This window comes from Enoplosus armatus, chromosome 20 (genome assembly GCF_043641665.1).
Source record: "Enoplosus armatus isolate fEnoArm2 chromosome 20, fEnoArm2.hap1, whole genome shotgun sequence".
Classification (NCBI taxonomy): Eukaryota; Metazoa; Chordata; class Actinopteri; order Centrarchiformes; family Enoplosidae; genus Enoplosus; species Enoplosus armatus.
The window spans coordinates 16,814,127-16,841,063 of NC_092199.1; the positions used below are offsets into that span (position 1 = coordinate 16,814,127).

Below are 26,937 nucleotides of genomic sequence, written 5' to 3' on the forward strand. Positions count from 1 at the left end.
TAAAAACAAGACAAAAGGCATATCAACAGTTCATTAAGTACCTGGCCTTGCTCATCCAGCTTCACCATCCAACCTTTCTTGAAGTTCAGTAAATCCGGCTGCAAAAAAACAACAATAAAAGAAGCAATATTGAGAAAACATCTGTCTGAAATAGTATTGAAAAAGAAAAAAAAACGTAAGGTGTCAAAATGTTCAACATGCAAGATGACCTCAGAAGCAGTCAAATACAAATACAAAGTGCTGCGGTAGATTACCACTTACTTACCTTAAAATAGAGCAAAATAAAGCAGACTACAAATTCAACCAAAAGAAAAAGCAGATACAATTCCTAACATGTCAAGTTCAAGTACAAAATCACGTTGTCGTCGTTTAAAACACACATGCTCGGTCAGCTGGGGGGTAGAAATTGACCCTACCAATGGCTCAGACAAATTAAAAATCAGATGGTGTGAGATGGCCTAAATGCGGGCCACTGGCCATGGGCAACTCTGTGTGACTCCAGCTGAGGATGCAGAGAACCCGGTGCTCAGTACTACTGTAGTCTGCTGTGATTCCACACAGTGGAAGAAACGCATACATGGTGCACGGTGGCCTCAGGAAGCAGTGGTATAAGTTGTGATATACACTCTCACACACAGACAGCACACACACACACACACACACACACACACACACACACGGTCTCCGGCTGACAGAAACATAATAACACACACGGCACAGAATGGGTGCAATGGATACACGCAGCGGGCAAAATCTGCACACAGAGGGGAGCGGGAAGGGGAGTATAACCTGGAGAGGAGGGGGCTGCACTGGCCCCTACAGCACGGAGGTTTGGCCTACAACATCCAAACCCACGCACCACCACACCAAGCCCAAGAAAAAAAAAAAACATTAGGGAAAAAAAAAGGCAATTTTAACGACAACAGCAAATCACACACTGATGGTCAGATTCACACGCAATTTGAAACTTGATCATCGAGTGGATCTTTTACTCAACTTAATGGAGAGGTCAAAGGTCAGAGCTGAAAGTGGGATGGATTAAACAGGCCATTTTGTGCATACTACTTAAACTCACAATACTGCAGTACATAGCTGTGTGTACACAGTAGAGGTAGGAAAAATACAAAGTTTCCTGAGCAAAGCTGCTGCACTCTTGGGGTCGACCCAAGGAGACCTTTCCCAATTTTTAATTCTCCTAACTCTGTTACCTAACCGAATCGAGCCTCTCAAGTCCCAACAATAACAACAACAACAACAACAACAACCCAGCGATCTCCCTTCGCACAGCTGAAGACCTGGCACTGATGCTGACCCTGGATCCTGCAGCTCAGCAGAACAGGGGAGGCTTTGTCTGGGAGACCAGGGACACACGGAAACGCACCGGCCTTCAGAGGGAGACCCCAATATTTCAAACTAATTTAAACCCAAACCGTATCCTCAGCTGTACCAGCTGTGAACTTGTGGCTCATTCGCAGGTTTTCTAGCGGCAACGATGTGTCGATTACAACTCTGGTTTCAGGTCTGCAGCTGAGAAATTACGGCAGAAAATTCACCGTCAGTTTTTTCATTTTATTGACAAAATTACGAATCAGTGACTCAAAAGCAAGAGTAGTTTGTTGTAACCATACTCAGGTGTCAATATTAAACAAAAGGGGTTGCTTGTAGTGACAACCACAGAGCTTTCGAACCTATTTTAGCTCCCTGTAATGGCCCATTTATGCACTGTGTAGTTCTTACTGTTCACATCAACCCCTGTTGGCAGCCGGGAAACAAAAGCTAAAGCTACTGGACAATATCTACCCTGCATGGAACGGCACATGGACAAAGTCACTCGGTTAAGAAAGTCGAGCTTTTAGCATCTAGCGATTCAGATATATCTAGAAGGCAGTCGACAGTCATAGGCGACGCCGTGGAGATGAAACCCCGGACCTCGATGAGGCAGTTTCACAGAGGCCAGAGAGGGTAAACACTCACCGTCATGACCGACTCTGTGGTCCTTCTGTCCAGGGACTTGGCTCTCCTCAGGGGCGGCAGGGTGGAGGGGAAATCCAGACCCTGGCCCACATCATGCCTCTGCTCCTGAACAACACACACACACACACACACACACACACACACAATACAACAAATACAACACATTATTTCTATATTGCTTTTTATATCTCTGTAAGGCAAGTTAACTCTCATAGACCAAAAACAAACAAAATAAGAACAGAAATGCAAAAGAATGACACTTTTTGAGTCAACTTATGAACAAACAAACAAAAACCACAGATCATTTATATCAACTCCTACAGTCGGGTTTCTGGCCGAGCACAGAGGGCCGGGGTGGGAAAGGGAAGCATAATCGCTGGGGGAATCCCACCGCAGAGTGGAAACTGGAAATGAATACAGCACACACGGCTGACCTCTGACCTACAAGCAAAACAAAGACAGGACAGAGAGAGGGGGAAAAGATGGAGGGAAGAGGGCGAGGGTGAAGGGAAAAGACAGAAGAGTCGGGGGGGGGTGCTGGGACAGGAAAAAGAAAAAAAACCCACGCTGGTAGGTCCAATGCCGAGCTCACATCTGCACAGCCATGTGATGTTGTTTAAAAACACTGTTTACAAGTCTTACCCTATCTATTGTAAACTGCTGCACAATGTTGGCACTGTTGGATCGCGCACACACACACACACACACACACACACACACACACACACACACACACACACACACACACACACACACAGCAGTGTTACCTCTCTGTGGAAACGCCTGTGCTCACTGCGTCCCTGTCTGGCTCCGCTCCTCCCCGACTCCTCCACCTCCATTTTCTCTGGATTCTCCAGCTCCAAGGCCTCCAGCTTCTCAATAACACCGGAGCGACTGCAAATCAACCCACACACACGCGTTAAAATGTAGCCCCTGATCCTGCTGTCGAGATGCAGGTAAAGTTCCAGAGTTCTTGAAAAAGGTCCCCGACCTGGCCCGTTTACTGTGCGACCGAAGCTGTACACGAGTTACTGCACGCCACAGTTGCTACAGTTTTGTGCGAATCCAGAAACCACCACTCCCGATTTGGGTGGACATGAATCAGATTACGTCAGAATCTAAAGCAATCTGCCGCTTTTCTTCCTTGGTTCACTTTGTGCGAACAAAAGGAATAACAAAATGTAACCAATACACTACCTCTGTTACCATCACATTATTTAGTTATGCAGTGGGCTGGATTTAAAGACATTTATTTGAGGTGGGAGAAATGAAGCGCGCTGACAGATATTTACGATATTATGAGTCACGATTTTAGTGGGGATGGTCATGGCCCTAAAACATGGGGCTGAACAGCATGCTACGTTGCTCTTGCGCTACGACTTCATCCGTTAAATTGGCTACATGCCTGTGAAATATCCATAAAGGACAAGAGCCCCCCCCCCCCCCCCCCCCCCAAAAAAAACAAACAAACAACAAACCGGCCGCTCACTGGTGTCCACCTGTAACCTTCCTCAAATGGTGACACGCACCCGCACAAGCCTTTTGTTACATGACAGAGGACTCTTCTGCATTACAGAGAGGAGAGGAAGAGGGCGAGAGGCGGTGGGAAAATATTATATTACTCTTTTGCCTAAATGTTGCCCTTATTTGGGGACTCTTCGGCCAAAGCTGCAGTCCTTAAAAGGGAAGGAAGGAGAGGGGAGGAGGACGAGGACAGTGTGATTTTTCTTTTTGGTCTAAAGCTACGTCTCAGACAGGCTTGAGTAAATATATATATAGATATAGATATAAATTTGACAGGGCCTTATCACAAACCTGCTATGAGAAGGTCAGATCCAACTGTCCCTGAGCAATGCAGGTCTTGTTTGTATCAAACATGTTTGCCCATCATGTTTCTTTTGTTTGTTTTTTTTAAAGGCCAGTGACATTTCCGGAGCATGCCACCGGCACACCAGAGTGTTGTTGAGTTTCATCTGCTGTGACTTTTAGTTTATCAGGGATCAAAGTTAAGATTCGTCTTTTTTCCTCTCTCCCTGCAGAGAGCTTTAGAGACGTATCCCGCCTGAATCAAAATCATACATAGACTTTTTAATAAGCCAGCCACCCATTTTGCTCATTGTCGTCAACTCGTCTTACAGTGCGTGTGTGTGCGTTTCAGAGTTCAAGATATTAATTAAAGTTTGGCAAATGGGACACAGACATGGATGGGTTTTGACCTACAGGGACATTTAAGCCCTTTTCAGACATGGAACATGTAATACACTTACGCGTACGGTTGCTATTACACTAGCAACTGAACCTGGTCCCAGTCTGTAGTGTTTATTACAACAGAAATTATTTGCCTTTGAAAATCCAGTAATTCTGTCCTCTAGATTTTGAAAAAAAAACGACAATGACATTTCTTGGAACGACCCGCCCTCAAACTATGAGGCAATGTCACACTCACTCCCCATCTCCACCTCAAAATAAATCCTCGATGTCATCAGCACACAAGGATAGAACGCTGTGTGTAAAGCATTTTGCAGGATATTAAATAATGTCGCCCGTGCAACTGGACATGACATGCTATTTCCTATGTCTTAATTAGATGGCTGTCATTAAGAGAGGTGACAGGAAATGAGGAAAGAGAGACCAGGAATGAGATGTCCCCTGGGTTGTGTTCTTTTTCATCTTGTTTGTCCACATGGGGGGGGCTGCTGGGCTGGGACTTTTATGTAAACATGACTCTGGTGCTTATTTGGACAGGACCGACGTGTAAATTGCCATCGCATGTGCGCAATGAGGCACATTTCTGAAAGGGTCTAGTCCGTCCAGAGGGAGAGTCTGCTTCACTTAAACCCCCCCCAAACTGGCTCCATGTGTTTACAGGGCAGCATGCGGGCACTCCTCCTACTTTCCTCTGCTCCTTTTCCTTTCACGCCCGACATGGATGGAGGGACTGAATAGAGCAGGAAGCTGGTTGTGGGAGGAAAAAGATGACCCGCCCCCCCCACCTCGACCGCTCGGTTTGTTTGAAATGCTGCCGTTTCGGGTGTGTATGTGTGTGTGCGTGAGACCTGTGACCTCTTCTCGAACGGCACCGGATTACTGAATGGAAAATGTGTGTTTATGCTTACAGTTAGTAAGACTGCCGATAGACAAAAAAAAAAAAAAAAGAAACTGACAGGGAGGGGTGATTATCAAGAAACACACACACACGAGGGGTATTCAAAGCCCATCACAACTCCCAGCATGTCTTCATTTCACTAAATACAGCCTTTTCTCCTCCCTTCCATTAAAACCAGTTGTGAGAGTGTATGTGTGCACATCAAAAGCTTTGTGCGTCACTGGACTGTGTGTCTGTGTATGTGTGTGTATATGTGTGTATCCATGCCTTTAAAAGGATAAGTCAAGAGGCTCAAGTATTTCCAGACCACAGTGTCTGTAGCTGAGATTCCAAGAAAGCAGTCTACTGACCTGGTTCATCCGGTTAAATCAGAGGCCGATGTAATATCCCCTCTTCAGGCTCACCTGTGTGTTAATGTGTCCTTGTTTCACTCGAGCCTCTCTCAGCAAAATAAACAACACCCTGGATCAGTGAAAATGAGCCTCCTCTCATATTTAGTCCCATATATTGGACCGCCAATGTGCCCAGACAAGGAACTGTTACACGTAACGACACCGCCCAAACCATCTTCGCCAATGAGTGTGTCTTTCCAACACCGGCACGTACAGCTGAAGCGTTCTCAGTTATTTACTGTCGTTTTGGGGAGCCAGGCATCAGCTGGGACGACGCAACAGGCCGGCCGGTTTTACACGTTGAGATTAGTTTAGTCGGCCTGTGAAAACAGCTGTTATCGTCCCACCTCGGGCTTGAAGACTATAATTTTATAACAGAAAGAAATCGGTCACACTAACTGGAAGCATGGTTTGAAAGGTGCTGCACTGCGGAAATTGTAGGATTCCGCTTTTATATCTTGAAGTTATGATACATATTTGTTAGATATATGTTCCGTTTTTAAATCCATCTCTTAAGAGACCCACAAACTTTATGGAAGTGCACACTAAATTGCTATTAAGACGGGGAGGGGACTGGGGGACTGAAAATGTCGTGCAATATATTCGAAATGTTCGAATTGTTTTCACACATGAAAAGACGAACAAATGACAATGATGTCTAAGCAGTTCACGATGGGCTAAAACCTGACTGTGATTAGTGTTTTGGGATGACAACAGTCAAATTTAAAATAAAGAGAATGATCACACAACGTCAGCCGTCAGCAGGTTCAGTCTGAAAACTAGTTTCTGCCTTCAAAAAGTGATGTTTGCCAATTGCATCATGTCTTAACACAAAAGGTCCCAACTTTGCTTCTTTTAGTGTAAAAAGTCGGGAACCACTGAGACAAAGAAAGGCGAGGTGCGAGGCAGCAGGAGCAGACACTGACCTCCTCTCGGGGCTGAGGACAGCCTCCCTCTCCTGCCTGTCAGGGCTCCTGAAGCGGCTCCTCTTCTCAGCCTTTCGGGCCTCGGCCTCCAGCCGGCGGGATCGTGGTGCGTCGTGGTGGCCGTAGGAGAGGCTGCCCCTCTGGTGGGCCGGGTGGCTGTCTGTGCTGGTCACCGTGCTGCCGCTGGCGTCCGAGTCCAGGGAGCTCACCGAGCCGCTGATGTGGGAGCCGTTGGAGAGCAGGGAGCTGCCGGAGGGGAAGGGATCGCTGGGGGCCGGGGAGAGGCAGCGCGGGACGCCCCCCAGGCTGGAGCACGAGCCCGTCGGGGAGAGCAGGTCGCTGGGGGGCTGTGGCGCGGAGCCATGCAGCACCAGGCTTCCCCGGTCCACCTCGTCGCCATTCACGGAGCCGGCGTCAGAACCCTGTGCAGCGGGCATACAGTCACCTAGACAAGCAGATGAGAGGACAGCACATATTAATACTTTCAGAACAAAAGATGATACACATTACTTTCTGTTACGTGTGATATTTGCTTGAATTTATTTTTCCAATTCATACGAAGGTGTTATTCCTCCTTTACCTGTGCGGGGCAGCGGGGATCCTGGAGGCAGGTCCGCAGCGGCCCAGACAGCAGCCCCCTCGGCCTCTCTCTGGTTCAGCTCCTCCTGCCAGATGATGGAGCTCGAGTCTGGAACCTTCTCCGCCTCGGGGATGCCGGAGCCGGTCACCGCTACCTTGGCCGGACCCGGCTCCTGGACAGGAACACACGACAGCGGTCAGAGAGCACGAAACAAGAAAGAGCAGAATGTGGTGTCGAGCTGTGACGCGAACCACAGGAGGATTACCTGGGAGGTCGTGGGCTCCACCTTGCGTTTCTTCTTCTGGTTCTGTTTGTTGGTTCGGGGGTACACCACCAGCTGTTCGCTCCACCTGCAGACAGACGAGAGGGTTCTTGACACCCGTGCGTATTCGTCCTATCCCACCCAGCCCATCATTAGCAGACACATCGGGACAACGTACCCATTGATGATCTCTTTATTCTCCCCTCTGATGAAGTACTCTTGCTCCGGCGTGATGATGCACAGGGAGTTCTTCTGGCCCGTCTTGGGCTCGGCGTCTATGACGTCCGTGCACAGGTTCATGTTAACCGTGCCCTGAGGCAGAGTGCTTGGCTAGAGGGGGCACAAAGCGACATATTAGCCACTGTATTAGCCTATATGAGCTAACTGAAATGATAGAGCAGTTTACACAGAACTCAACAAAGTATTTTTTAAAAGAAATGACAAATGTGGAAAAAATTTGAAATGGTTTCAGTGTTTGAGTCACTGGTTTGTTTCCATATCGGATGGGTGACTGCCCGACTAAACGCTGATATCATCGGCATCACATTTCAAGTGGTTCAAGACTCAAACAGAGGAGACCTGAGTGCTGCACAGTGTTTCAGAGACTTGGCTCAGCTGGATTCACACTTCCAATCCCTCGTCACTCACCTGCCTCTCTTTTTCAAAAAGGAGGTAGATTTCAGGGCCTGTACCGTATGGACCCTCCACTGTTATCAAGCAGCTCACCATGGCAACTAGGCAAATCACTTTCACTTGCAGCGCACACTGAGTGAAAAGGGGAGATGACAGCAATGGGATGCCAGACTAAAGCTGCTTTGTGTGTGTGTGAGATCAGTGAAGAACACAGAGCTGGGTCTGCTTTGTAAACCAGATACGACACTGAAGCGATTCACTTAGAACGGCGGAAAAACCTCAATATCTTGGTGGTAAATAAAAAAAGAAATAGAAATACACTGATTTAAGCTTCATGTATGTTTTGTGTGACTGGATAATAAATACATTGTCATTTGAACCTGATAACTTATTGTCTCGTTAACATCAGAGAGGAGAAATCCCCTAAACTTCCTCTCCAACCCCCTCTGTCTGCTCTGAATCCTGCGGCTCTGTTATCAGGCTTTGCTGGGCCGTGCCTGCTACAGATGTAAAACAGGTGCTGGATCCCGTTCCAGCTCCTTTTAAGGCCACCGAACGCAGATCCAGCTTTATTAAGATCTGCCTGTAAAAAAATAAAAAACCCCAGGGGCTGCCAAATATGGCAACTGCACTGCGTCGCGCTTTAGAGCTCGAAAGACGCCATGGAGGACTTTTCCTCCACTGGAAAGAAAACCATCATGTTTGAGAGTAAGTAACTGTGTGCAACCCTGCAGTGTGGCATCATCAGTATGGCAGTGATGTTTGACTAAGATGAGAAGGGTAACACACGTGCAGAAAAGCTGAGACTGCATTCTAGAAATCTATTACCACTAAACAGTAGGAGACAGAAACACTGTTTCACTTTGTTTGCAATGTGGTGCGACTCGAGTTTAAACGGACGTAATGAACGGATAAACAGACGGTATGCAGAAGTGGAAATGGAGCCTGATGCTGATCGTTTGTTTTTTTTATGCACTAGTACACTATATTAGTATATACAACTGTGATTAGAGCTGCAGCGATTCGTCCGGCAGTGCAGGAAGTGTCCATCCCTCGTTCTATTATTACTGCTGGTGTGGTCCAGTGCTTCCTTATTTTGTAAGTGAAGTTGTACACAAGAGCCGCAAGTTTTGTGTTTCAACTGTCAGCGAAGTGCGTCACCGCAAACTCCGCCCCAATAGTTCATGGGCCATCACAAAGTAGTGCCCCCTGAGCAGGGCCCTTTTTGGCACCTGGAACTACGACAAACACATTCAAACTGCGTTGGCTGAAATGAATTGAGTCTAGTTTGATCCAACAACTTGAACCCACTGTCCACCCACATAGTCAGTGTATCAGATCAGGCAGAGGTGAAGGGACGCTTTTCTGTGTTATTTGTTGCCGTTAGGTGGAGCCTGGATTTCTCAAGTCACGCTGATCCTGGTCCTGAAAGCATAAAAAAAAGGCAACTCGTTGCTTGGAAACTGCCCGCTGCCTACTGGCACCAAAACAAAGGAGACGTATCTGCCAAAGCTACCATTCAAACGCAAATGAATTGTCGTGGGTTTGATTTCTGCACAACGGGTCCAATTCCATATCCTCCAATTGTCTCTGCCTTCCACGGGGCTGGCTATTTTTAGCTTTGCGATGGAAAAATGATCAAAACCGACTTTCTCACGGACTTCTCGTGTCTGTCACTCTGGCGGACACGACACAAGAGGCTATAAAACATGCAGAGGCAAACTAAACAGAAACAATACAACCCACAGGAGACTGACAAGTAAAATGCTTTAGACTAAAGCATGCTTTTTTTTTTTTTTTTTAATGGGAGTCCATGCCCAATGGTAAAGTTTCCAAAAAGAAAAAAAACTGTAAAAACAACAGAGCCAGCTTTAGAATTGAGTGGAGTACACCCACTCCATAAATAATAATAATAAATCCTCCAGGAGGCTTTTACAGGCCGAGCCAAAAGGCAAGTCCGCCACAGCGGGCTCTGGAGAGGAGGGCTGCTGTTTTATATGGTGCATGTGCCTCGACACAGCACCCTCCATCAAAACTCTTAGAAGATAGGGGTTGCCAGTCAGGCGTCTCCTAAGCTCCTGCCGTGATGGACGTACTTTCAGAAAACCGACAACAGTTGAAGCTAAAACCTGAGTGACAGAACTGCTTTTAATCCTCTAAAAATACGACGTAGGAAAGAAGCAGCCCCGGAGCAAAGTGGTCCCCTCCTGACCCCTCCTTCGGCATGTTCTCATGGTCATCGACCTTTTAACCTTTCAGGGTGGTCTCATTATATCCCCATCCTTCTGGGAAAATCTCTCTCTCTCTCTGTGATGGTCTCTCTCACTATCTTTCCATTCGCAGTCTTCGTCTTAAATCTGATTAGTCTCACATGTAATGGTGATGTACTAAACTAAACTATTCCTCCAACTGTTCAACTATCTGATGCATTACCGGCGGCAGCATCAGCACAGCTGGGTGCTTGCTGTGGCAGGCCGGGTGTGGAATGTCTGGGTCTGGGGCAGGTCTGACGTTTCCTCTGTGGTTCTTAGGGGGCTGCAGCTCCCTTTCTCTTGCTCTCTGTGGTCCGGGCCTGCGAGCTCACTGCAGTTCACCAAATAAGGGCATTGGAGGAGGAATTCTGCTTTAGATGGGAGAGCATCTTTCCCTCTGCTCGTGGTGCAAATAGTTCAGCTATAAGAGGCTTCAGATAGCACCCTGCAGGTCAACTGGGCGAAAAATAGCAGAAGATGTCATTGCTCCCTGGGCCTTGTTCTTAAAGTGGATTCAGATGATTGGGGCATCAATACAACGACAGTTTGATTCAACCACGTTCTTGTGTCATTATCAAAGTGATATATGATAATAGTCTAACCCTGATCCTAGGCCCTATTTACACCTGACATTAAAACGCGTCTTGGGTGATCCGATCACAAGTGGACAGCTCTAAGTACGTCAATTCACACCTGGCATTAGAATGCGTCTCGACTGAGTAGCCTGTCCGTCAATGTGGCCCAGGACACATTCACTGCTAAAAGAATGGGGCCATATGTGGCCCGGACCACCTCCGAACGTGGTCTGAGCGATCGAATCTCAGCGCATCCCCAACGCATCTTGGGTGCATTCACACCTGTACTTAGAACTTGTGATCGGATCACCCAAGACGGAAGTGCATGCCAGGTGTGAACAGGGCACTGAGACTGACTAAACACACAGAAAAAGCAAAAAGAGATCAATATCATACTGCTAAAACATAGCTGACACTGCTTTCACCTCATGAGCACATGGAGACAAGAAGAAATGGAGAAAAGAAGAAATGGAGAAGGGTCCGGAGGTAAATGCCACAAATAACTGGAGTTCCTGATAAGTTTCTTCGGCGGCCGAGCTGTCAACACACAAAGACACAAAACAGTGGCTCGCCTAGCTTGCAGCCATTGTCTGTGCAGTGGGCGGTTTGGCTGTTTGGGGCGAATGAACACGGACTCCGAAAACAAACCAGTGGCCACACTTGAACAACACAAGAAAAAAAATTGCTTTGCATTTGGTGTGAACACACTTAAAAAAATAAATAAAAAAAAACTCTTGAGTTTTTGGAGTATGATCCATTTGAGGGACTCCAAGTTAATAACATCAGGAGCCCAAGATAGAACTCTCATATTATTTATCTGTCCTATATGAAGAAGAACATGGAATTTCTTTTAGAAAATGGAGTAAAGAGTTAGGAAAAAGACCCATCAATCAAGCCTTGCAATGATTGATGGGTCTATTTATCCAAAAAGTCACTGCTCAGTGCCAAGCAATAACCCACACATAACCCCCATAAAACCGCACACTGACATTTTTACACAGATTTTTGTGCAGATAAGATAGTATGTCTTAATTAACAAGCTTTAGAGGAGCTGGCAGGCCAATTTAGCTCCTTTTGGAAATGGCCGGGCTAAGCTAAGCTTAGCTTAGCTTATCGGCGGCTGGCTTTAGGTACGAGAGCGCAAATAAGCGGAACTGTCGAACTATTCCTTTAAAGCTGTAGCGAATAACTGGTTCAAGTTCCAGTTTACTGGAGGCCTAAGCTGAGGACATATAATGTTTGTGCGCCAGAGAAACATACCTCTCTCCCTCCCCATCACATAACATTAAAAGGGGGGAAAGGTTTTGTGTTTTTATCAATGCGAGTAGTTGGAAAATCACCTCACCTCAGAGTTGGAGCTCTCTCTACCATGCCAACGATTCTTAAATTATGCTAAAGTGATTCAATCCCATAAATAAAAGTAAGATCTTGAAATCACAAGTATATATATATGTCTGACGGTCGTGGACCACAACAAGAACTGTTGCACAAAACGAGAACATGAAGGAGGAGACTTGACTTCGAGCTCTCGTGACTCGATATGGCCGCCATTCAATATGGAGCCAAAAATAACAATGCTTTTAAATGTGTGTACTGTGTGGCATGAGCCTCCTCGCCATGAGAGGCGTGTTGACCAACAGCAAGAGAGCTAATGTGATCAAAAGAGCCTTAAGACAAAGAATGGGTGGGCGTGGTTCCTGTAAATCTCTCCACTATATAAAAGCCACATGAGAGGAATGGGGTATGATGAATGTAAAACCTCTACCCTGACCCCAAACAAATCATATCTGCCCTCCGCTGGTGGCTCGAGCCGTTTGGGTAAACAATGATGAGCTTGATGAGATCGAGACCATTTATGTGCCGTTATCAGCTCCACGGTTTTGGGGAGTTCCTATCCTCAGGGTACGGAGCACAAAGCAGCCATTTCCACGGCCCAGTTTTTCCTGCCTTGTGGAGCACATGAAAAGACCAAAGGACAATGGAGGCGGACAGTTTTGGAATCACTGTTACAATGAGAGGAAAACACAACTGCACACCAGCCCTGGGTGTCACTGGAAACACATTGCACGGTGGAAACTGCGCGCGCGAAACGCAACCTGAGTTTCCTCCCATTGTCATCACTGGCAGCACAAAGAGATTCACCAAATGTGACTTCAAACGCCTGGCTTATCCACAGAGGCAGAGTCGGGCTACTACAAAGTCAGCACTTACGGGGACACACCTGCTGGGAGAGTCCATCACTTTCATTTGACAAGCTTGTGAAGAACAGGGTCGCTGGTCGAAAGTGTTTGCTATGCTGGATTTGGGGGAGCCTGTCTTCACGACACGTAAAAGTAAAAGCCTGTGTGTTTGCTGGCCGGTAGTGCGTGGCCCCCCAGTGTTTACACACAAGCAGTCTAATTTCCAGCCAGATCGGCCAGCATGGGTTTGGTCACCCGTGTCACATTCCCCTGGCGACACAAACACACACACACCACCACAAACACAGGCTTATGGTGGGCACCGAGAGGCGACTTCCCAGGCTCTCTTTAGTTCTCAGGCCTCTTTCACGGCAGAACGCTCACCGGCACCTGGCTACGATGGTGCCATCAGTTTCAAAATGTGTTTTTACTGACATAGTTTGCATATCATATGTGAAATTATGAAGAGTCTGATTTTGCAGCACTATTGTGTCGCTCTTTTAGAAAAACCCTGTGTACCTCAATTGCTCCATTTAACCCTCCATGAGACTTATACTGTAGCCTTACGATTTTTGCCAACCCCCCTCGGCAGACCTGAGAACACTCGATGAATGATAACTCTTACACACGCAGACACAAAACACACCTGTCATTTCATTAAATGATCACACACACACACAACATATAAAGGTTTAAGTGGGAAACACACTATGAGAGACAATAGGAAATGTGAGGGACATAACAAGTGTTACAAAAAAACCATGAAGAGTAGAAAGACAAAGATACAGGTAAAGCTGCGGCTGAGAGCGGTGACTAACAGGACACATGGCGATGCTGATCCACGTGACGGGTCTCCGAGAACCAGTCAGACCGAAGATGTCAAGACGCCCCACAATACACGCTCCTGCCATCTGGTTTCAGGCTATACGGATCGACAGTTGGTGGCCGAGAAGTGTGGCCATGCGCCAGCAAACGGCAGGGAAGAAGATGATCGCAAGCTAGTAACAACGGATGCAAACGAAAGTGGGCGTTGCAAATTCAACTAGTTTGCTAGGCCTCAAGAACACACACGATGGGCTTCAATACGAAATACTGGATGTAAACATACATTTGTTTGTCCACAAGAAAACCCCACAGGGCAACTTTAACTACTCGTGTTCTAAAATTACGACCCCTAACGCTGCCGCTACACACAACCAAAACAAGCATGTAAGTATGCTGTTTCCAAGGCTTTAGGTCCAGCCTCACAATGCGGCTCCTATGGAAGGAGACGAGGAGAAGTCCTAACAGTGCATGAGGCTTGTTACTTACCGATTCGTCCAGGGCAAAGCGCAGGCAGCCATGTTCGTACAGCACGAAGAATCTCCGCTGCCATTTCTGTCAGGGGAAGTACATGCTGATCAGAGCAGTCGGATTTTGAAACACACACACACACACACACACACACACACACACACACACACACACACACACACACACACACAACCATGTTGCTCCTCTTCAATACCAAAAACTATTCAGCATTAAAGTGTAGCCTCACTTCAGGAGAGGCTGTAAGGTGAATGGAGCTTGTTCAGTATTCCTACTGCAGTAAATTTCCATTAATTAAGGGCAGGTATCAGCGTATATATATGTGTATACATTGTGTGTGTAAGTATGCATGCTCTTACCCGGGACCTCTGCATAGGATTGTCGAAGTCAGTTCCCTCGGGGGCCAAGCACAGCCATCCACCGTAAATAGGTTTAGCCTGTAAAGGAGAGAGGGGGAGAGAAAAAGAGCAATTTAGGTAATCATTAAAACTGGAAGAGAGTGTGAGCTGAGGGGGGGTTGGGAGGGAGAGAGATGGCGTAAAAAAAAGAGAAAGAGAAGAGAGCCTTTTGGGGTCCAGATGTTGCCTCCGTTCTCACAGTGCATTTTGCAGCCACACACAAACACATACACACACACACACACACACACACACACACACACACACACACACACACACACACACACACACACACACACACACACACACAACCGGTTAGGGAGCCTTTCGCTGTAATCAGCTCTGTTTGATGACATGCCTGAGTGCCTCTCTTTCCTGTTTCCCCACAGCAGAGGAGACCAGTGTGACAAACGCTGACTGACTGACTGACTGACTGGCACACTCAAAACAAACAAAACACGTACTACCTCAGGAGGCAGAAGGGCTCAAAAGACGTGGAAACATGTAAACATGGAGCCCGCTCCCAGTGGGCGGCGGGTAGGCCCTTTAAACTGCTGCTCTTTGCTCTCCATTAACACTGACAGTCTCTCTGCAAGTGTTAACCATTAGCGAGCGGCTCTCGTACCAGCACTCACACCTAAAAACGTCTCTGCCAGAAGGCTCCGATTATTAGTCTGCTCTTCTAATACTGGCCCTGTTACCGCTCCATGTCACTGCATGCCTGCTATAAATCTATACATGCCTTGTTTGAGCTTGTGTGGACGTGCCCATGAAGGCCGTTTTTCACGAGGTGAAACCATTAAAAAAAAAAAAGGGAAAAAAAGATCATTTTAGAGGGGCTGCGTGTCGTGACCCAGATAAATCAAAATCAGTCTGCTGATTTGGCGGATGATGACAAGCGATTTCACTCATGTTCTGGAGGTCCTGCACAGAGTCAGACAGCCCGAAAGGGGTACAGACACTCGTGAGACGACCACTATGAGAGAGGGAGAAAGCACGGGACGGTTGTTTCAGAAAGAACAGGAGGAGGAGGAACGCACATCCCTGCATGCGCTCACACACTTGTGGTCCAAATGAACGCTGATATATTATAAAAACTTATCTCAACTCATCTCCCCTGTGGGTTGACGACTGCAAAGTAACCAGTGGCATTGGCACACTGCATGCGCTACATGGTGCTGTGCGACAAATGTGTGCTTGAACTGGCTCATGTGTCGCGTTGTCCAACTTCGTCGGAAATTATTATGGGGATAGTGGCGCACATATTGGGATAGTGGCGCACATATTCAGACAGTCTCTCCTGGAAGGCATTCAAAGTGTTACATGAAACATGACAATGTTTGAACAGTTGTGTAAAGAATGAAAAAAAAAAAAAGTAATGTATTGTAATGTAATGTAAACTTAAATGTATTGAGTGTCAACATAAACAGACACATTCAGATATATTTGCCGCATGCACAGACTACGGAGCCTATGGATGGAGCTGACGTTACAAATGTAACTACATAATCGGGTCTAAAACAGGCTACGGAGATGCCACATGGGGAGCGCAGGAACAATGATTGGTCAGCTTGTGTTTTCTTCTGCAGGTTTCTTAAGCCAGTGGAGATTATTGAGAGGCAATACAACATTAAGCAAGTTGTGAAACAGGCTCAGTTATCTCCTCTTTTTCAGTAACGGACACCTAGCAAAGCCGCTTCCACCGCAAACCCTCTGCTGTGAATTCAAAACGGCTGCCCCATATTCAGTAACGACGAAAGGGGAACCATTCCACCCTCGCTCGCATCACGAAGTGAATGAAAGAATGCAAACACTGTGGCGAATACAATTATAAGTAAGATTCATTTTGACTTTTGGTGCAATTGAGCACAACATTACAGGCGCTCTCACTGACTTCTTTCAGCCAGACATAACTGCTGTCTAACAAAGGCTACAGGCGCTTCCCTGGCAGAGCTTCAAAGTGTTCTGTAATTGTGCCGACACTCAACAGCATAAACATAACTACATCAGGGACTACACAATGCTGTGTGATTGGCATTAGTGACAATGAAGGAGCGATCGCGGATACAGATGACAGAAAGTTGGCCTCTTAACTTTGCTGCTACATGGAAGCACTCAACCATAATAAAAAGGTAATAATGCGTCAGTGTCTTCAGTGTTTCCCCAGTCTGGACTACAATATGAGGCCAGTGTTTGCAGATCTATCTATCCTGAAGGTAGTTGGGGCAGCGACTCAGAAGAGCGGGTTCATTCTAGCAGGAGTGCCGTTGTCACTGACCAGGATGTGGGTGACAAAAACAAACGCAGCTGAATGTGACACCAGCAGACCCTTGTGAAAGTCTTTCATCACCGACGGCGATCCTACATACAAAAGCTCGTACAGAAACACAATTAGGCTGGGACAGAGCCACAGGCATGAGCTATAGTCTATTTGGCATGAAGTTCAAGTGATGACGTCTATCCTTGAGTGATGAAAACAACTCTGAGAACAGCCTGCAGTCGGTAACGGGAACATTTGGTATGCGTTAAAGCTAAGAGGCTCTGTTATATTTGATTCAACAGCGCATCCGTATGACCTCACATGGTGGGACGTTGGGAAACTCTACTCCTTCCAACCCCACGCTTCCTTCCTCTCCCTGTGACTCCCGCTCCCTCTCCTTAAGGTCCCATCACATCTCCGCCCGTCTTTTCTCCGTCCCTCCCACGTATACGTAAAACCTTATCCTGCCTGCATCCTCCATCACTGCCCTGCCTCCCACCACCTCTCCCGGACAGCGTGACCGCTTTCCCCCCAGACGGGGTGGGGGCCCGCCAAGCCAGCGAACATCTCGGCTCTCTGGGGATAGACAATTCATGTGACCGGGTGAAAACCGTGACAACGGACTAGGAACTCGTGGGGGAAATAAAAACTCCTTTTGGAGGCACACTGACTGAAATAAAAGAATGCGCTCGAGCTCCGGCAGCAGCCCCCCTCCCCCGGCCCACCTTTTATTCTAGCAGTGTTGAACAAAGAGATTGTTTATATTGGATACTGTCCTTCCGACATTGAGCTCTCTTCCCTTTGCATAACTTTTCCATGTGGGCTATCTGTTTCAGAGCTGCTTTTCGAGCTCCGACTCCCTTTAAGTTCTACATAATGTGCATTTAATTTAGGGCTCAAATTCACTTAGCTAAATCACCTATTCATGGTGTTTTAACAGCAATACACAGCTTTACGGGGGCTTTCTTCTCACTGGGTTATTGAGTTTATCTCCTCTAGGTTGGCCCGAATCAGTTTCTTCCCTGGGAACATTTCACAAAACCTAGCCCTCACCTTGGGCCTGCTGGACAAGGCTCAGAAGTTGAACACTGTTTATGTGGAGTTACATAATGCAGCTTTACGCCTGGTGCATAGCGGCAACTGGTTTGAGGACTTCCAGAGTCCTTACAAATCCTGCTTGTGCAACTGAGCTCCCTGCTAACTGTTTGGATGGCTGACAGACTGGAGACAGTTTTCCAACAGCCTGTGGACGGCTGGGGTAACAGTGATGAGCCAAGGGCCGACGGCCGGTATTATTCTTGAAGGCCGGGGTAGTGAGCCACTGTGGTTCCGGGTTGCGGGAGAGAGTGCGGGCCGGGTCACAGAGAGATTAGAGGGAGTGATGCAACCGCGAGCTGCCTGTCCTGACTGAGGAGCCTTGCATCTGAAAGGGTTACCCTGCAATAAACTGAAGTGCAGCAGGCCATACCTACTTTTGAAAAAGAGAGCAAGTGTGTGCATGTGTGTGTGTGTCCCCCACACACACACACACTCATGGAGGAGAGGAGGATGCTGACGTTGCTGTTTTGGCTCTTGAGCCGCGTTCAAGGGCCCATCTGGGCCTCACGTCTGGGATCAATTACAGGACACAACAGAGACTAAACTAATGATCTGAGGGAGAGAGGAACAGGGACTTCATCCAGATCCCCACTAGCTTCCACATAGTGGCCTCTAGTCTGCCCGGGGCACGCATGTTAAAAAGAACAAACGAACAAACAAAAAAAACAACTGCAGATAAACAACAGCTGAAGGTTACACGATCAATCACAGGGACCAAACTGGCAGGCGAATGTAACCATCGTGGTGAGGAGGAATCCACGGGAGTTCCACTTTCACCGCTCTGGTTCAGTCACATGGAGAGAGAGAGAGGCACAAGGAAGAGCTTAGGAGCCCATGGATGCCTTGTGTCTCAGACTAAACAAACACCCTAATTTCCTCTACACCACAGCAGTAATTGCACTATTGCTTACCAAGTGCTTTCGGGTTGATTGCACCACATACAGACGTGACAGCCTCTCTAGTGGACACCCTGCTGCTCATTACACATCCACTCTGATATCTAACTCGGAGGGCCGTTGATAACCCTTTAAAATTAAAAACATAAAAACAGATGTTAAGAAGGCAATCAAGGCGTTTTAAAAGCTACGCGGATGTGGCTGCCAGCCTACATTGCTGACAAGCTGGTTACACAGTCACCAGACGATAATCGTTTTTCGCTTCCCAAAGTTTGGCAGGTCTTGGAAATGATTGGCTGGCAATCACTGACGGGGCTTTAAACTATTAAAAAAAAACGGGGGGGTCTGAATGTTATTAATAGTATTATTGTTCGTAGCATGCGCTGCTTACCTGGGTCAAGTCCTGGTCCGTCAAGAGATGCAACTCCCGCGGCTTGAAGCAGTTTTGACATTTGCTTTTGTTGAAGAAGTTCGCCTGGAATTTCCTGCAAGGGTTTTCTTTTGCGGCAGACATTATATTTCGCCTCTGTTCAAACTCCCGGGGGTAGCTCCTCGGTGGCGTTGTAATCCCGCTGTTTTCTTGCGTGCGTGTCTTCCAACGTTATCCCAACTTCGCAAAAGCCCCGGAGCTCCGATGCATTTGTTGAAGTGTTCCGGGAACAACGTTTCAAATCGAACGCTTATTCTGTCCGTTTGGTCGTATCCAATTGCTGCTTCCCGATAAATAATTAGCTGCCATCAAGCCAGCCTTCTCATCACCACTCAGTCAGTGATGAATGCTTTTCAGTCCATGGCCTGCAACCACAAAGCAGAGGCGAGGGAAGGTGGCTAATATCCTGTTAGCTTGCCAGTGGATCTCCTAAAAAAAAAAAAATCAATAACGCGACGGACGCCGCAAAAACAACATTTGCACACAGTTATCGCCTTCGAGCTCCGAGGCGACGGTGTCCATTAAGTAACAAAAGTAACTCCCATGTGAACGGCCCAACCCAGCTTGCAGTCAGACAGCAGGCTACTATCCCAGCCGCAGCAGTCAGTCCATGCGAAGTTCACCCAGTGCTTCTTTGCTAGGCTACGGGTTAGCCCAGTTAGCTAGCTCGCAGAGAGGCTAGCTAATGAAATTCTCTCCTGGCTGGCGTATTTAACTTGACTTAAAAAAAAAAAAAGACGGTCCGAAACTCTGAACGGTACCCGTGCTTTTCTCCCAGGTAGAGACGCCGCATGCGGGGAACGCAACTCTTGGCCAGTCACAGAGGGCCAAATGAGTATTTGGGGTTTGGTTCCATAACTAGCCTGTTTAGCAGCAATAGGTTTATTTTCTTCTTTCCCAATGGAGCGAGGGGGGAGCGGAGAGAGCGCACACACAAGCTCCTGGAATTCTATGGAGTCTCGCGATAACTGCTCGCTGTCGCCGCCCATAGAGAGAACACAGTTACTGACCCTTAGAAAGGAGGATAACCTTACAAGATTTAGATGCTTTTTAAAGCCTATTTAATTTGACATTATGTCAGATTCCTAGTGTCACACCTCAAAAGCTCAAAACCAATTCACACTTTCCTCCTTAACTCAAGTAAAATAAGCAATACAACAGCTAAGTACTAAATAAGTTTCTAATTCAAAATTCTACTCAAGTAAAAGTACACAGTGCAGAGGCGAAATAAGTAAAATTAAACAAGCTAAACACAGCTAAATGTCCTTAAAGTATTTTACAAGTACTATAACTGCATGCTTTTCACACTGTTACATTATTGTGTGTTTTGTGTCATTGCTGCTAATGACATTGCATTATCATTACTGGTGCTATTTTAATACTGTAGTGGCTCAAGCAGGAATTAATGCTAAACTACTTCATATACAGTTGGTTATTTTAATATATGACAATGCATTTTCCATGTTTTATACTATATATACTGATGCATTCATGTGCGAACAGGTTTTCAAACAAGTTGCTTGAGGTGGAGCTAATTTTGACAACTTTATATGGCTGGGTAGCCAAATTCAATTCTAAGTAATTCAGTCTTCAAGCTGTATCTGGCCCTAGGAAAGAGTAGGGAAATGATCTGTCTCTCTTAGTCAAGGTATTTCTGCATTACATGCTTTATTAATAAGAGAGTAATTGATTAGTTGGAAAACATTACTGACTTTAAAACAGCAGTATAATGCAAACATTTGCCCCTTAACACAAAGTGGAACTGAGACTCTCACTTGTCGTCCATCCCTTCATGCTGGCAACAAGGGAGGGATGCCTCAGATACTACTATTAATGGCTGACTCAAGCAGGGGGCTATTATAAGCAGCAGGTTCCAGGGGACAGCAGCCGGACAGACGGGCGGACAGACTGAGGAACAGAGCTGTGTGGGGGACATAGAGGGAGGAGAAGGTGCCTCTGTTACCTAACTAAACCCGGGGGGAAAAAAAACAACAGCCAGTCCTGCTGAAGGATTAGCTCCCAGTTCGTGCTGTAAGTGGACCAAGAATAACACAGATTACAGGTGTGTGTGTGTGTGTGTGTGTTGTGTGGTTGCTATAGATGTGCACTCACAGGCTGACTAACCCTCTGGGATCCAATCGTGTGTCTGCCCAAATGTGGGGCTGAGCTGGGAAGTGGGTTCTCTGGAGTCATCATAAATACTAGTTTTAATGTGGATTAGGGGCTATCTTAAAGTGTTTCCCAAGTAAAGCAGGACAAGTAAGGTCATCCATTGCTTATAAATGTGAGCCTACCCGGTTGCCCCCCCCCACCCCCCACCCCTTGGGGTATCCTATGACAATATCCTGGAGGTGACATAGTGAAAAGGCATTCTGTGGCAGAATATATTTAGCTGTTCTCCTCAAACTCACTTCACATGGTAACTTTTATATCAAGGCCTCCGAATGCAAATTCTTCCCTCGGGGGCCTTAACACATTTAGAGCAGAAAACTATAGTTTGTCACAGTCACAGCCTGGAAGTATTTTTAGACGTATGGAAAAGTACAAATGGCTCTGGGCAAGGAATTAGTTCACACTTCTCTGGCTTTAGCACGCTGCCTCGCGTCCACTTTAAAGTAATAGTTTGACATTTTGGGAAAGGCGATTGCTTGCGGAGCGTTAGATGAGAAGCGCAATGCCACTCTCACATTTGCACAGTTAACGTGGAGCTGGAGTCGGCAGCCAGTTAGCTTAGCACAAAGAGTGAAAGCAACAGGGGGAAACAGCCAGCCTGTCCACGTCCAAAGGCACCTCTGACGCTCACTAATCATCACGTTATATCCAGTCTGCTGTGTTGTGCCTATGTGGCGGTTTCATAGAGGAGCTATGTGCTATTTCTTGGTCGGGACAAGTTGTCAGGGAAGTGGAGTCCCCCCCCCCCCCCCCCCCTGTAAAACGCAAATTGTAATTTTTACACGCTTTTTGCATTGATTACACCAGTGAGATATAATGTGTCAAATAGAGAGCTTCAGAAACGCTGGTGGGTGGGTTTTAGCTGTTTCCCCTTGCGAGTCTTTGTGCTAAGCTATACTAATTGGCTGCTGGCTCTAGCGCTACATTCACAACACACTTCAGCCTCAGCGGTGCAGACAGGAAGAGACACACACGGCACGGAGAATTGTATTGCTTCGTGGCCTTTGCTGTTTCCGGAACGCATTTGGGAATGTTACTGTCGCACACGACGCGATTGTCTCTGACAGATCATGCTGATGAACACTGAGCCAGCAAAACATAAGGAACGCTGTTTTCCTGAAGTACACTGATAAGGCGAATCCTGATTAAAGCCCATCGTCCATTTTTGGTGTGATTGAATCAATACCAAACAGAGAAGAGGAGTACAGAAAATCATTTGGAGAATGGATCTTCAGCTTTCAGATCTGCACTTACTTTCAATTTGATGTGCTATTTGTTATTGACACTGTATTAGTTAGAGTGAGACGCACCTCGGGGGGGGGGGGCTAAAACCTGATCTGAGCTGTCCTGCCGGCTCCTCTGATTCAGGCCAGTAGGCCTGTAGCTTCCCCCTGCACTGACCCTGTGCTCTGTCCCCTACAGAACATGGCCCTGCCCTCCGTGATGGTGTTGCCCCTGCTGATTGTCGTGGCGGCGGGGGTGTACTACATCTACAATGAGGTCATGCAGTTCATGTCCAAGTCCCTGGTGCGGAACAAAGTGGTGGTGATCACGGATTCAGTGTCCGGGGTGGGAACGGGTAAATGATCCCACTTGTGCTTTCAACCTTACTTCCATTGCCATGGAGGTTTTGTTTTCATCCTTTTTTTATTTTGTTAGTTTCTCTGTCTGCCGGTCTCAAAAGCAGATTCCATGAAATTTCACTAGACTTGTAAGCCTTGGGGGCAAAGGGACAATTGACTTGGGAATAGATTCAGACCTTGGATTTCTGCCATTTGGTGGTTATTGTGTTGCAGACTAAATCCAAAGTGTGTTGCTCTGAACTGCATGTAAATGGCAACCTTTCTACATTTCTGCTTTCTTGCTGAGAGTTAGACGATATGAAGCTACAGCCAGCTGTTAGCTTAGCTTAGCATAAAGACAGAAAGCAAACAGCGAGCCTGGCAATGTGGAAAGGAAGCTACCCGCCTACCAGCACCTCTAAAGCTCACTAATTAATATATTATATCTCCTCATGTTGGCTAATGTGCTGGACTGCTTCTTGGCCGGGGGCAGTAAGTTCCTGGAGTCCATCCTTTGGACACCTCAAGGCTAGCTGCACCCCGGTTTTCACTCTTTATGTTAAGCGAAGCTAACCGCTGGCTGTAGCTTCATATTTAGCATGCAGACACGAGAGTGGTATCAATCCTCTTATCTAACTCTCTAGCAGGAGGGCAGATGTCACAAAATGTCACACTCCTTCCTTTAAGTGAATAGATAAGTCATTCGACATGTGTGTTTCCCTTTCCTGTTCAGAGTGTGCCCATCTCTTCCACAAGGGCGGTGCCCGGCTGATCCTGTGCGGGGCGAGCTGGGATAAGCTGGAGTCCCTGTACGACTCTCTGACGAATGACGCTGACCCCGGGGAGGTGAGGAAATCGAATAAATGCGCACGCCGCGCACCGGCATTAGTCTCAGTTTGAAACGTCATAAACATGCCAGACTCCGAGGAAACCCTTCCAAACGAAAACCATTACTCTCTCTCGTGGTGCTGAGTCACCCCCTTTTATCTGGCAAACCACCCAGCTGAGAAACAAATCGTTCACTATGGCTGCTCCAGTACACACGACCCTCTCATGTCTATTTATGCACACTGGGAACTTTGGGACAGCACGGTGGCGGGTTCTTATCGGAGAGCAAAGCCCTCGCCATACCACAAAGATCCCTCGAGCAGTCGCGAGGAATTAACGCACGACATGGACATGGCGCGGTGGGTTTAAAGTTTTAAGCGAGAGAATAGCAGCTTCTGTCCTTGTTTTTATCATAATCCTCTACGCCCCCAACCCAGATCACCGCTTCCTCCTTTTGTCAACACAATAGCAGGATATCCTCTCTGACAGCACACTGTCCTCCATCTATCTAATGTACACCGGCCAGAGCAGATGTGTGTCTATATGGGGAAAAAGTACATAAATAGATAACAGTATGCACATATATGAACCAATGGTGTTTTAGCTGTCAACGATACAAATCAACTGATTTCTGGTTACTGCTGAGATTGTTCTCGGGTTTATCATTGGCCGGAGATCATGGCTCATTTACCTTCCCCACAAAGATGTTTTTATTTATTTATCTTTCTTGCCCCCTGCAGACGTTTGCCCCAAAGCTGGTGATCCTGGACTTCAGTGATATGGACAGCATGGAGGACGTGGTGGCGGAGGTGGCGGAGTGTTACGGCTGCGTGGATGTGCTGATCTGTAACAGCAGCGTGAAACTGAAGGCCCCCGTGCAGAGCGTCTCCCTGGAACTGGACAGAAACGTCATGGACATGAACTACTTCGGCCCCAGCACTCTGGCCAAAGGTGGGCGGGAGACTCCTGAGCAAAATCATAACCAAAAAAGGCTACAATCCTATTTTTATGATATTGTTGTTTTGTTTTTTGTTTTTTTTAATCTAAATGCTAATTTGGCAGGTGTTCTTCCGACAATGATCTCAAGAAGATCGGGGCACATTGTGCTGGTCAACAGCATCCAGGGAAGACTGGCGGTCCCCTTCAGAAGTTCATGTGAGTCGCCAATAGAAGCTTTTCTCAACCAGATTTAAAGGCGCTGGTTCACCTAAATCAGGAAGTACATATATTTTTCGCACACTCCTCTTGTGGCATCTAGCCATTCGAGGTGGGTAGGGCCCGCCAGCAACTGTATAGAAGTCACTTCATGTGTAATGTGATTTGTTTTATGAGATGTCGCATCATCACCTCCTGATTAGTTAAACGTGCGCTATTAACGTTCAGTTTCTGTCGAGACTGTTTTAGAGGGGTGTTGATTGGGCTGTGTGGTCGTGGCTTTTGGAGGATGCGGGGGCCGTGGTGCTGCTGAAATTTCCATTGCGTTATACCGACAGGCGTTTCTATTATTTGGTCCGACACATGTGTGGCACCTCTCTGAACTGAACGTTATAAGCTCCACGAAGGTAGGAAGACATCGCAGGGCTGTTGTATCGGACTGAATACCAAGCATCGCTAGCTAACTCACAGCTAGCGTCTGCACAGGTGGCCCAGCTAGTCGAAGTGAGGTGAACACTTGCTTTGCGAGAAAGCCTACCACAGGCACCACAAACAAAATTCCATTCACCTCCACTGTTATGACGTGGAGGCAGCAGTCTCACGGATGAATATCTTAAATGCCTGGACCAAAAACATCAAACCAAAAGCGTTCACATGGCTAGACACTTTAATGTTCCCTTTAATGCTTACACATAGGTAGAAATAAAATAGTACCAACGCCACTGAGGTTTCAAACATAGTAGTTTTGTTCTTACGGCGCAGTGTAACAGACAGGAAGGCTTCCTGTGACAGAAAGCCATTAGACAAAGTATGTCCCCTGCAATGTATGGAATGAGACGGCTGTGTCACACCTCTTTTGTGTTTGTGCACAACAATTACTGTGTGTGTGTGTGTGTGTGAGCGTGTCTTACCTTTGTTGTGTGGGCATAAATCTGTTTACACAGTCACATTGTGGGGACTCGCCCTTCCTTTTAGGGACAAATCGCCAAGTCCCCATAATGTAAATCATTACATTTTAGGGTGAGGCCTTGGTTTTAAGATTAGGGTTAGGTATGGTTTAGGTTAAGGTGAGGGTAAGGGTTAGGTTTAGGCAAGTAGTGGTCGTGGTTGGGCTTAGGATATGTCCCCAGGAAATGAATGGAAGTCAATGTAATGTCCCCTGAAGTGACGGAAACATGACTGTGTGTGCGCCTGTCAGATGCCGCATCCAAGCACGCGGCGCAGGCCTTCTTCGACTGCCTGCGGGCTGAAGTGGAGGAGTATGGAATAGTCGTCAGCACCATCAGCCACACCTTCATCGACGCCTCCGACCCGCTGCCTGTCGAGGAGCCCGCCCCTAAAGCAAACTCCCTGGCTGCATGTGAGTAAAAGAACCGGTCTGGAGGTGACTGAAGGCGTAACGATATATGGAAAGCCATTACAAAGGTAGCTCAGTTCATGGGAAATGTCGTTTGCTTTTGGGAGTCGAGAAAACTGAAAAACATGCTGTTTAACATCCATGTTTTGTAGTCAAAGACAAATCTGAATGCATCTGTTCCTCCACAGTTATCGCCAAGCAGCTGACCCATGGCGTGCGCCCGTCCGTCCTGGCCAATGAGATTATGCAAACGGTGAACAGGAAGAGGAAGGAGGTCGTGCTGGCCCACCCCATCCCCTGGGTGGCCCTCCACCTCCGCTCCCTCCTCCCCTCCTTCCTCTTCGCTGTGCTGGCCGCCGGAGTGAAGGACTCGGCCCTGGCCGAGCAGATGCATTAGGGGAGGGGAGAGGCTGGAGTCACGCGGAGATGTGAAATGGCGCATTGGACCGTTTGGAGATGGTAGATGTGGTATGTGGGCAAAGCGCTTGGATCCCAGATCAGTTCAAATTTATTTAACTTAACTTAATCTTTGTATATATTTTGCTTACAGACACAATGCACAGAAAGTATATTAATACCAGGGCCTAAGA

At 47.1% G+C, this 26,937-nt stretch overlaps 2 protein-coding genes across 4 annotated transcripts in view; one reads left to right on the plus strand and one right to left on the minus strand.

Moving 5' to 3' along the window:
• mprip (myosin phosphatase Rho interacting protein) overlaps positions 1 to 19,490 on the minus strand; it is a 35,670-nt gene extending 16,180 nt beyond the window's left edge. For all 3 annotated transcript variants that reach the window (XM_070926717.1, XM_070926718.1, XM_070926716.1), the window contains exons 1-10: positions 19,235 to 19,490; positions 14,551 to 14,628; positions 14,192 to 14,257; positions 7,419 to 7,570; positions 7,244 to 7,328; positions 6,979 to 7,150; positions 6,399 to 6,843; positions 2,742 to 2,868; positions 1,975 to 2,079; positions 42 to 98 (exon numbers count right to left, since the gene is read on the minus strand). In XM_070926717.1, the coding sequence (XP_070782818.1) occupies positions 42 to 98; positions 1,975 to 2,079; positions 2,742 to 2,868; positions 6,399 to 6,843; positions 6,979 to 7,150; positions 7,244 to 7,328; positions 7,419 to 7,570; positions 14,192 to 14,257; positions 14,551 to 14,628; positions 19,235 to 19,357 (1,410 nt within the window). In that variant the 5' untranslated portion in view covers positions 19,358 to 19,490. The remainder of the gene's footprint in view (positions 1 to 41; positions 99 to 1,974; positions 2,080 to 2,741; positions 2,869 to 6,398; positions 6,844 to 6,978; positions 7,151 to 7,243; positions 7,329 to 7,418; positions 7,571 to 14,191; positions 14,258 to 14,550; positions 14,629 to 19,234) is intronic.
• Positions 19,491 to 21,181: 1,691 nt separating this feature from the next.
• Positions 21,182 to 26,937, plus strand: dhrs7cb (dehydrogenase/reductase (SDR family) member 7Cb). Its single transcript, XM_070927239.1, has 7 exons — positions 21,182 to 21,304; positions 22,868 to 23,024; positions 23,741 to 23,853; positions 24,576 to 24,786; positions 24,898 to 24,990; positions 26,189 to 26,350; positions 26,536 to 26,937. Exons 2-7 carry the CDS (start codon positions 22,871 to 22,873, stop codon positions 26,742 to 26,744), a joined length of 942 nt encoding a protein of 313 aa, XP_070783340.1. The 5' UTR covers positions 21,182 to 21,304; positions 22,868 to 22,870; the 3' UTR covers positions 26,745 to 26,937.

Excerpts from the sequence above, each read along its gene's own strand:
- dhrs7cb (XM_070927239.1), top strand. The coding sequence starts at position 22,871 with ATGGCCCTGCCCTCCGTGATGGTGTTGCCCCTGCTGATTGTCGTGGCG. Across the intron at positions 23,025-23,740 it reads AGTGTCCGGGGTGGGAACGG|AGTGTGCCCATCTCTTCCAC; the intron begins GTAAATGATCCC and ends TTTCCTGTTCAG. Across the intron at positions 26,351-26,535 it reads AGCAAACTCCCTGGCTGCAT|TTATCGCCAAGCAGCTGACC; the intron begins GTGAGTAAAAGA and ends GTTCCTCCACAG.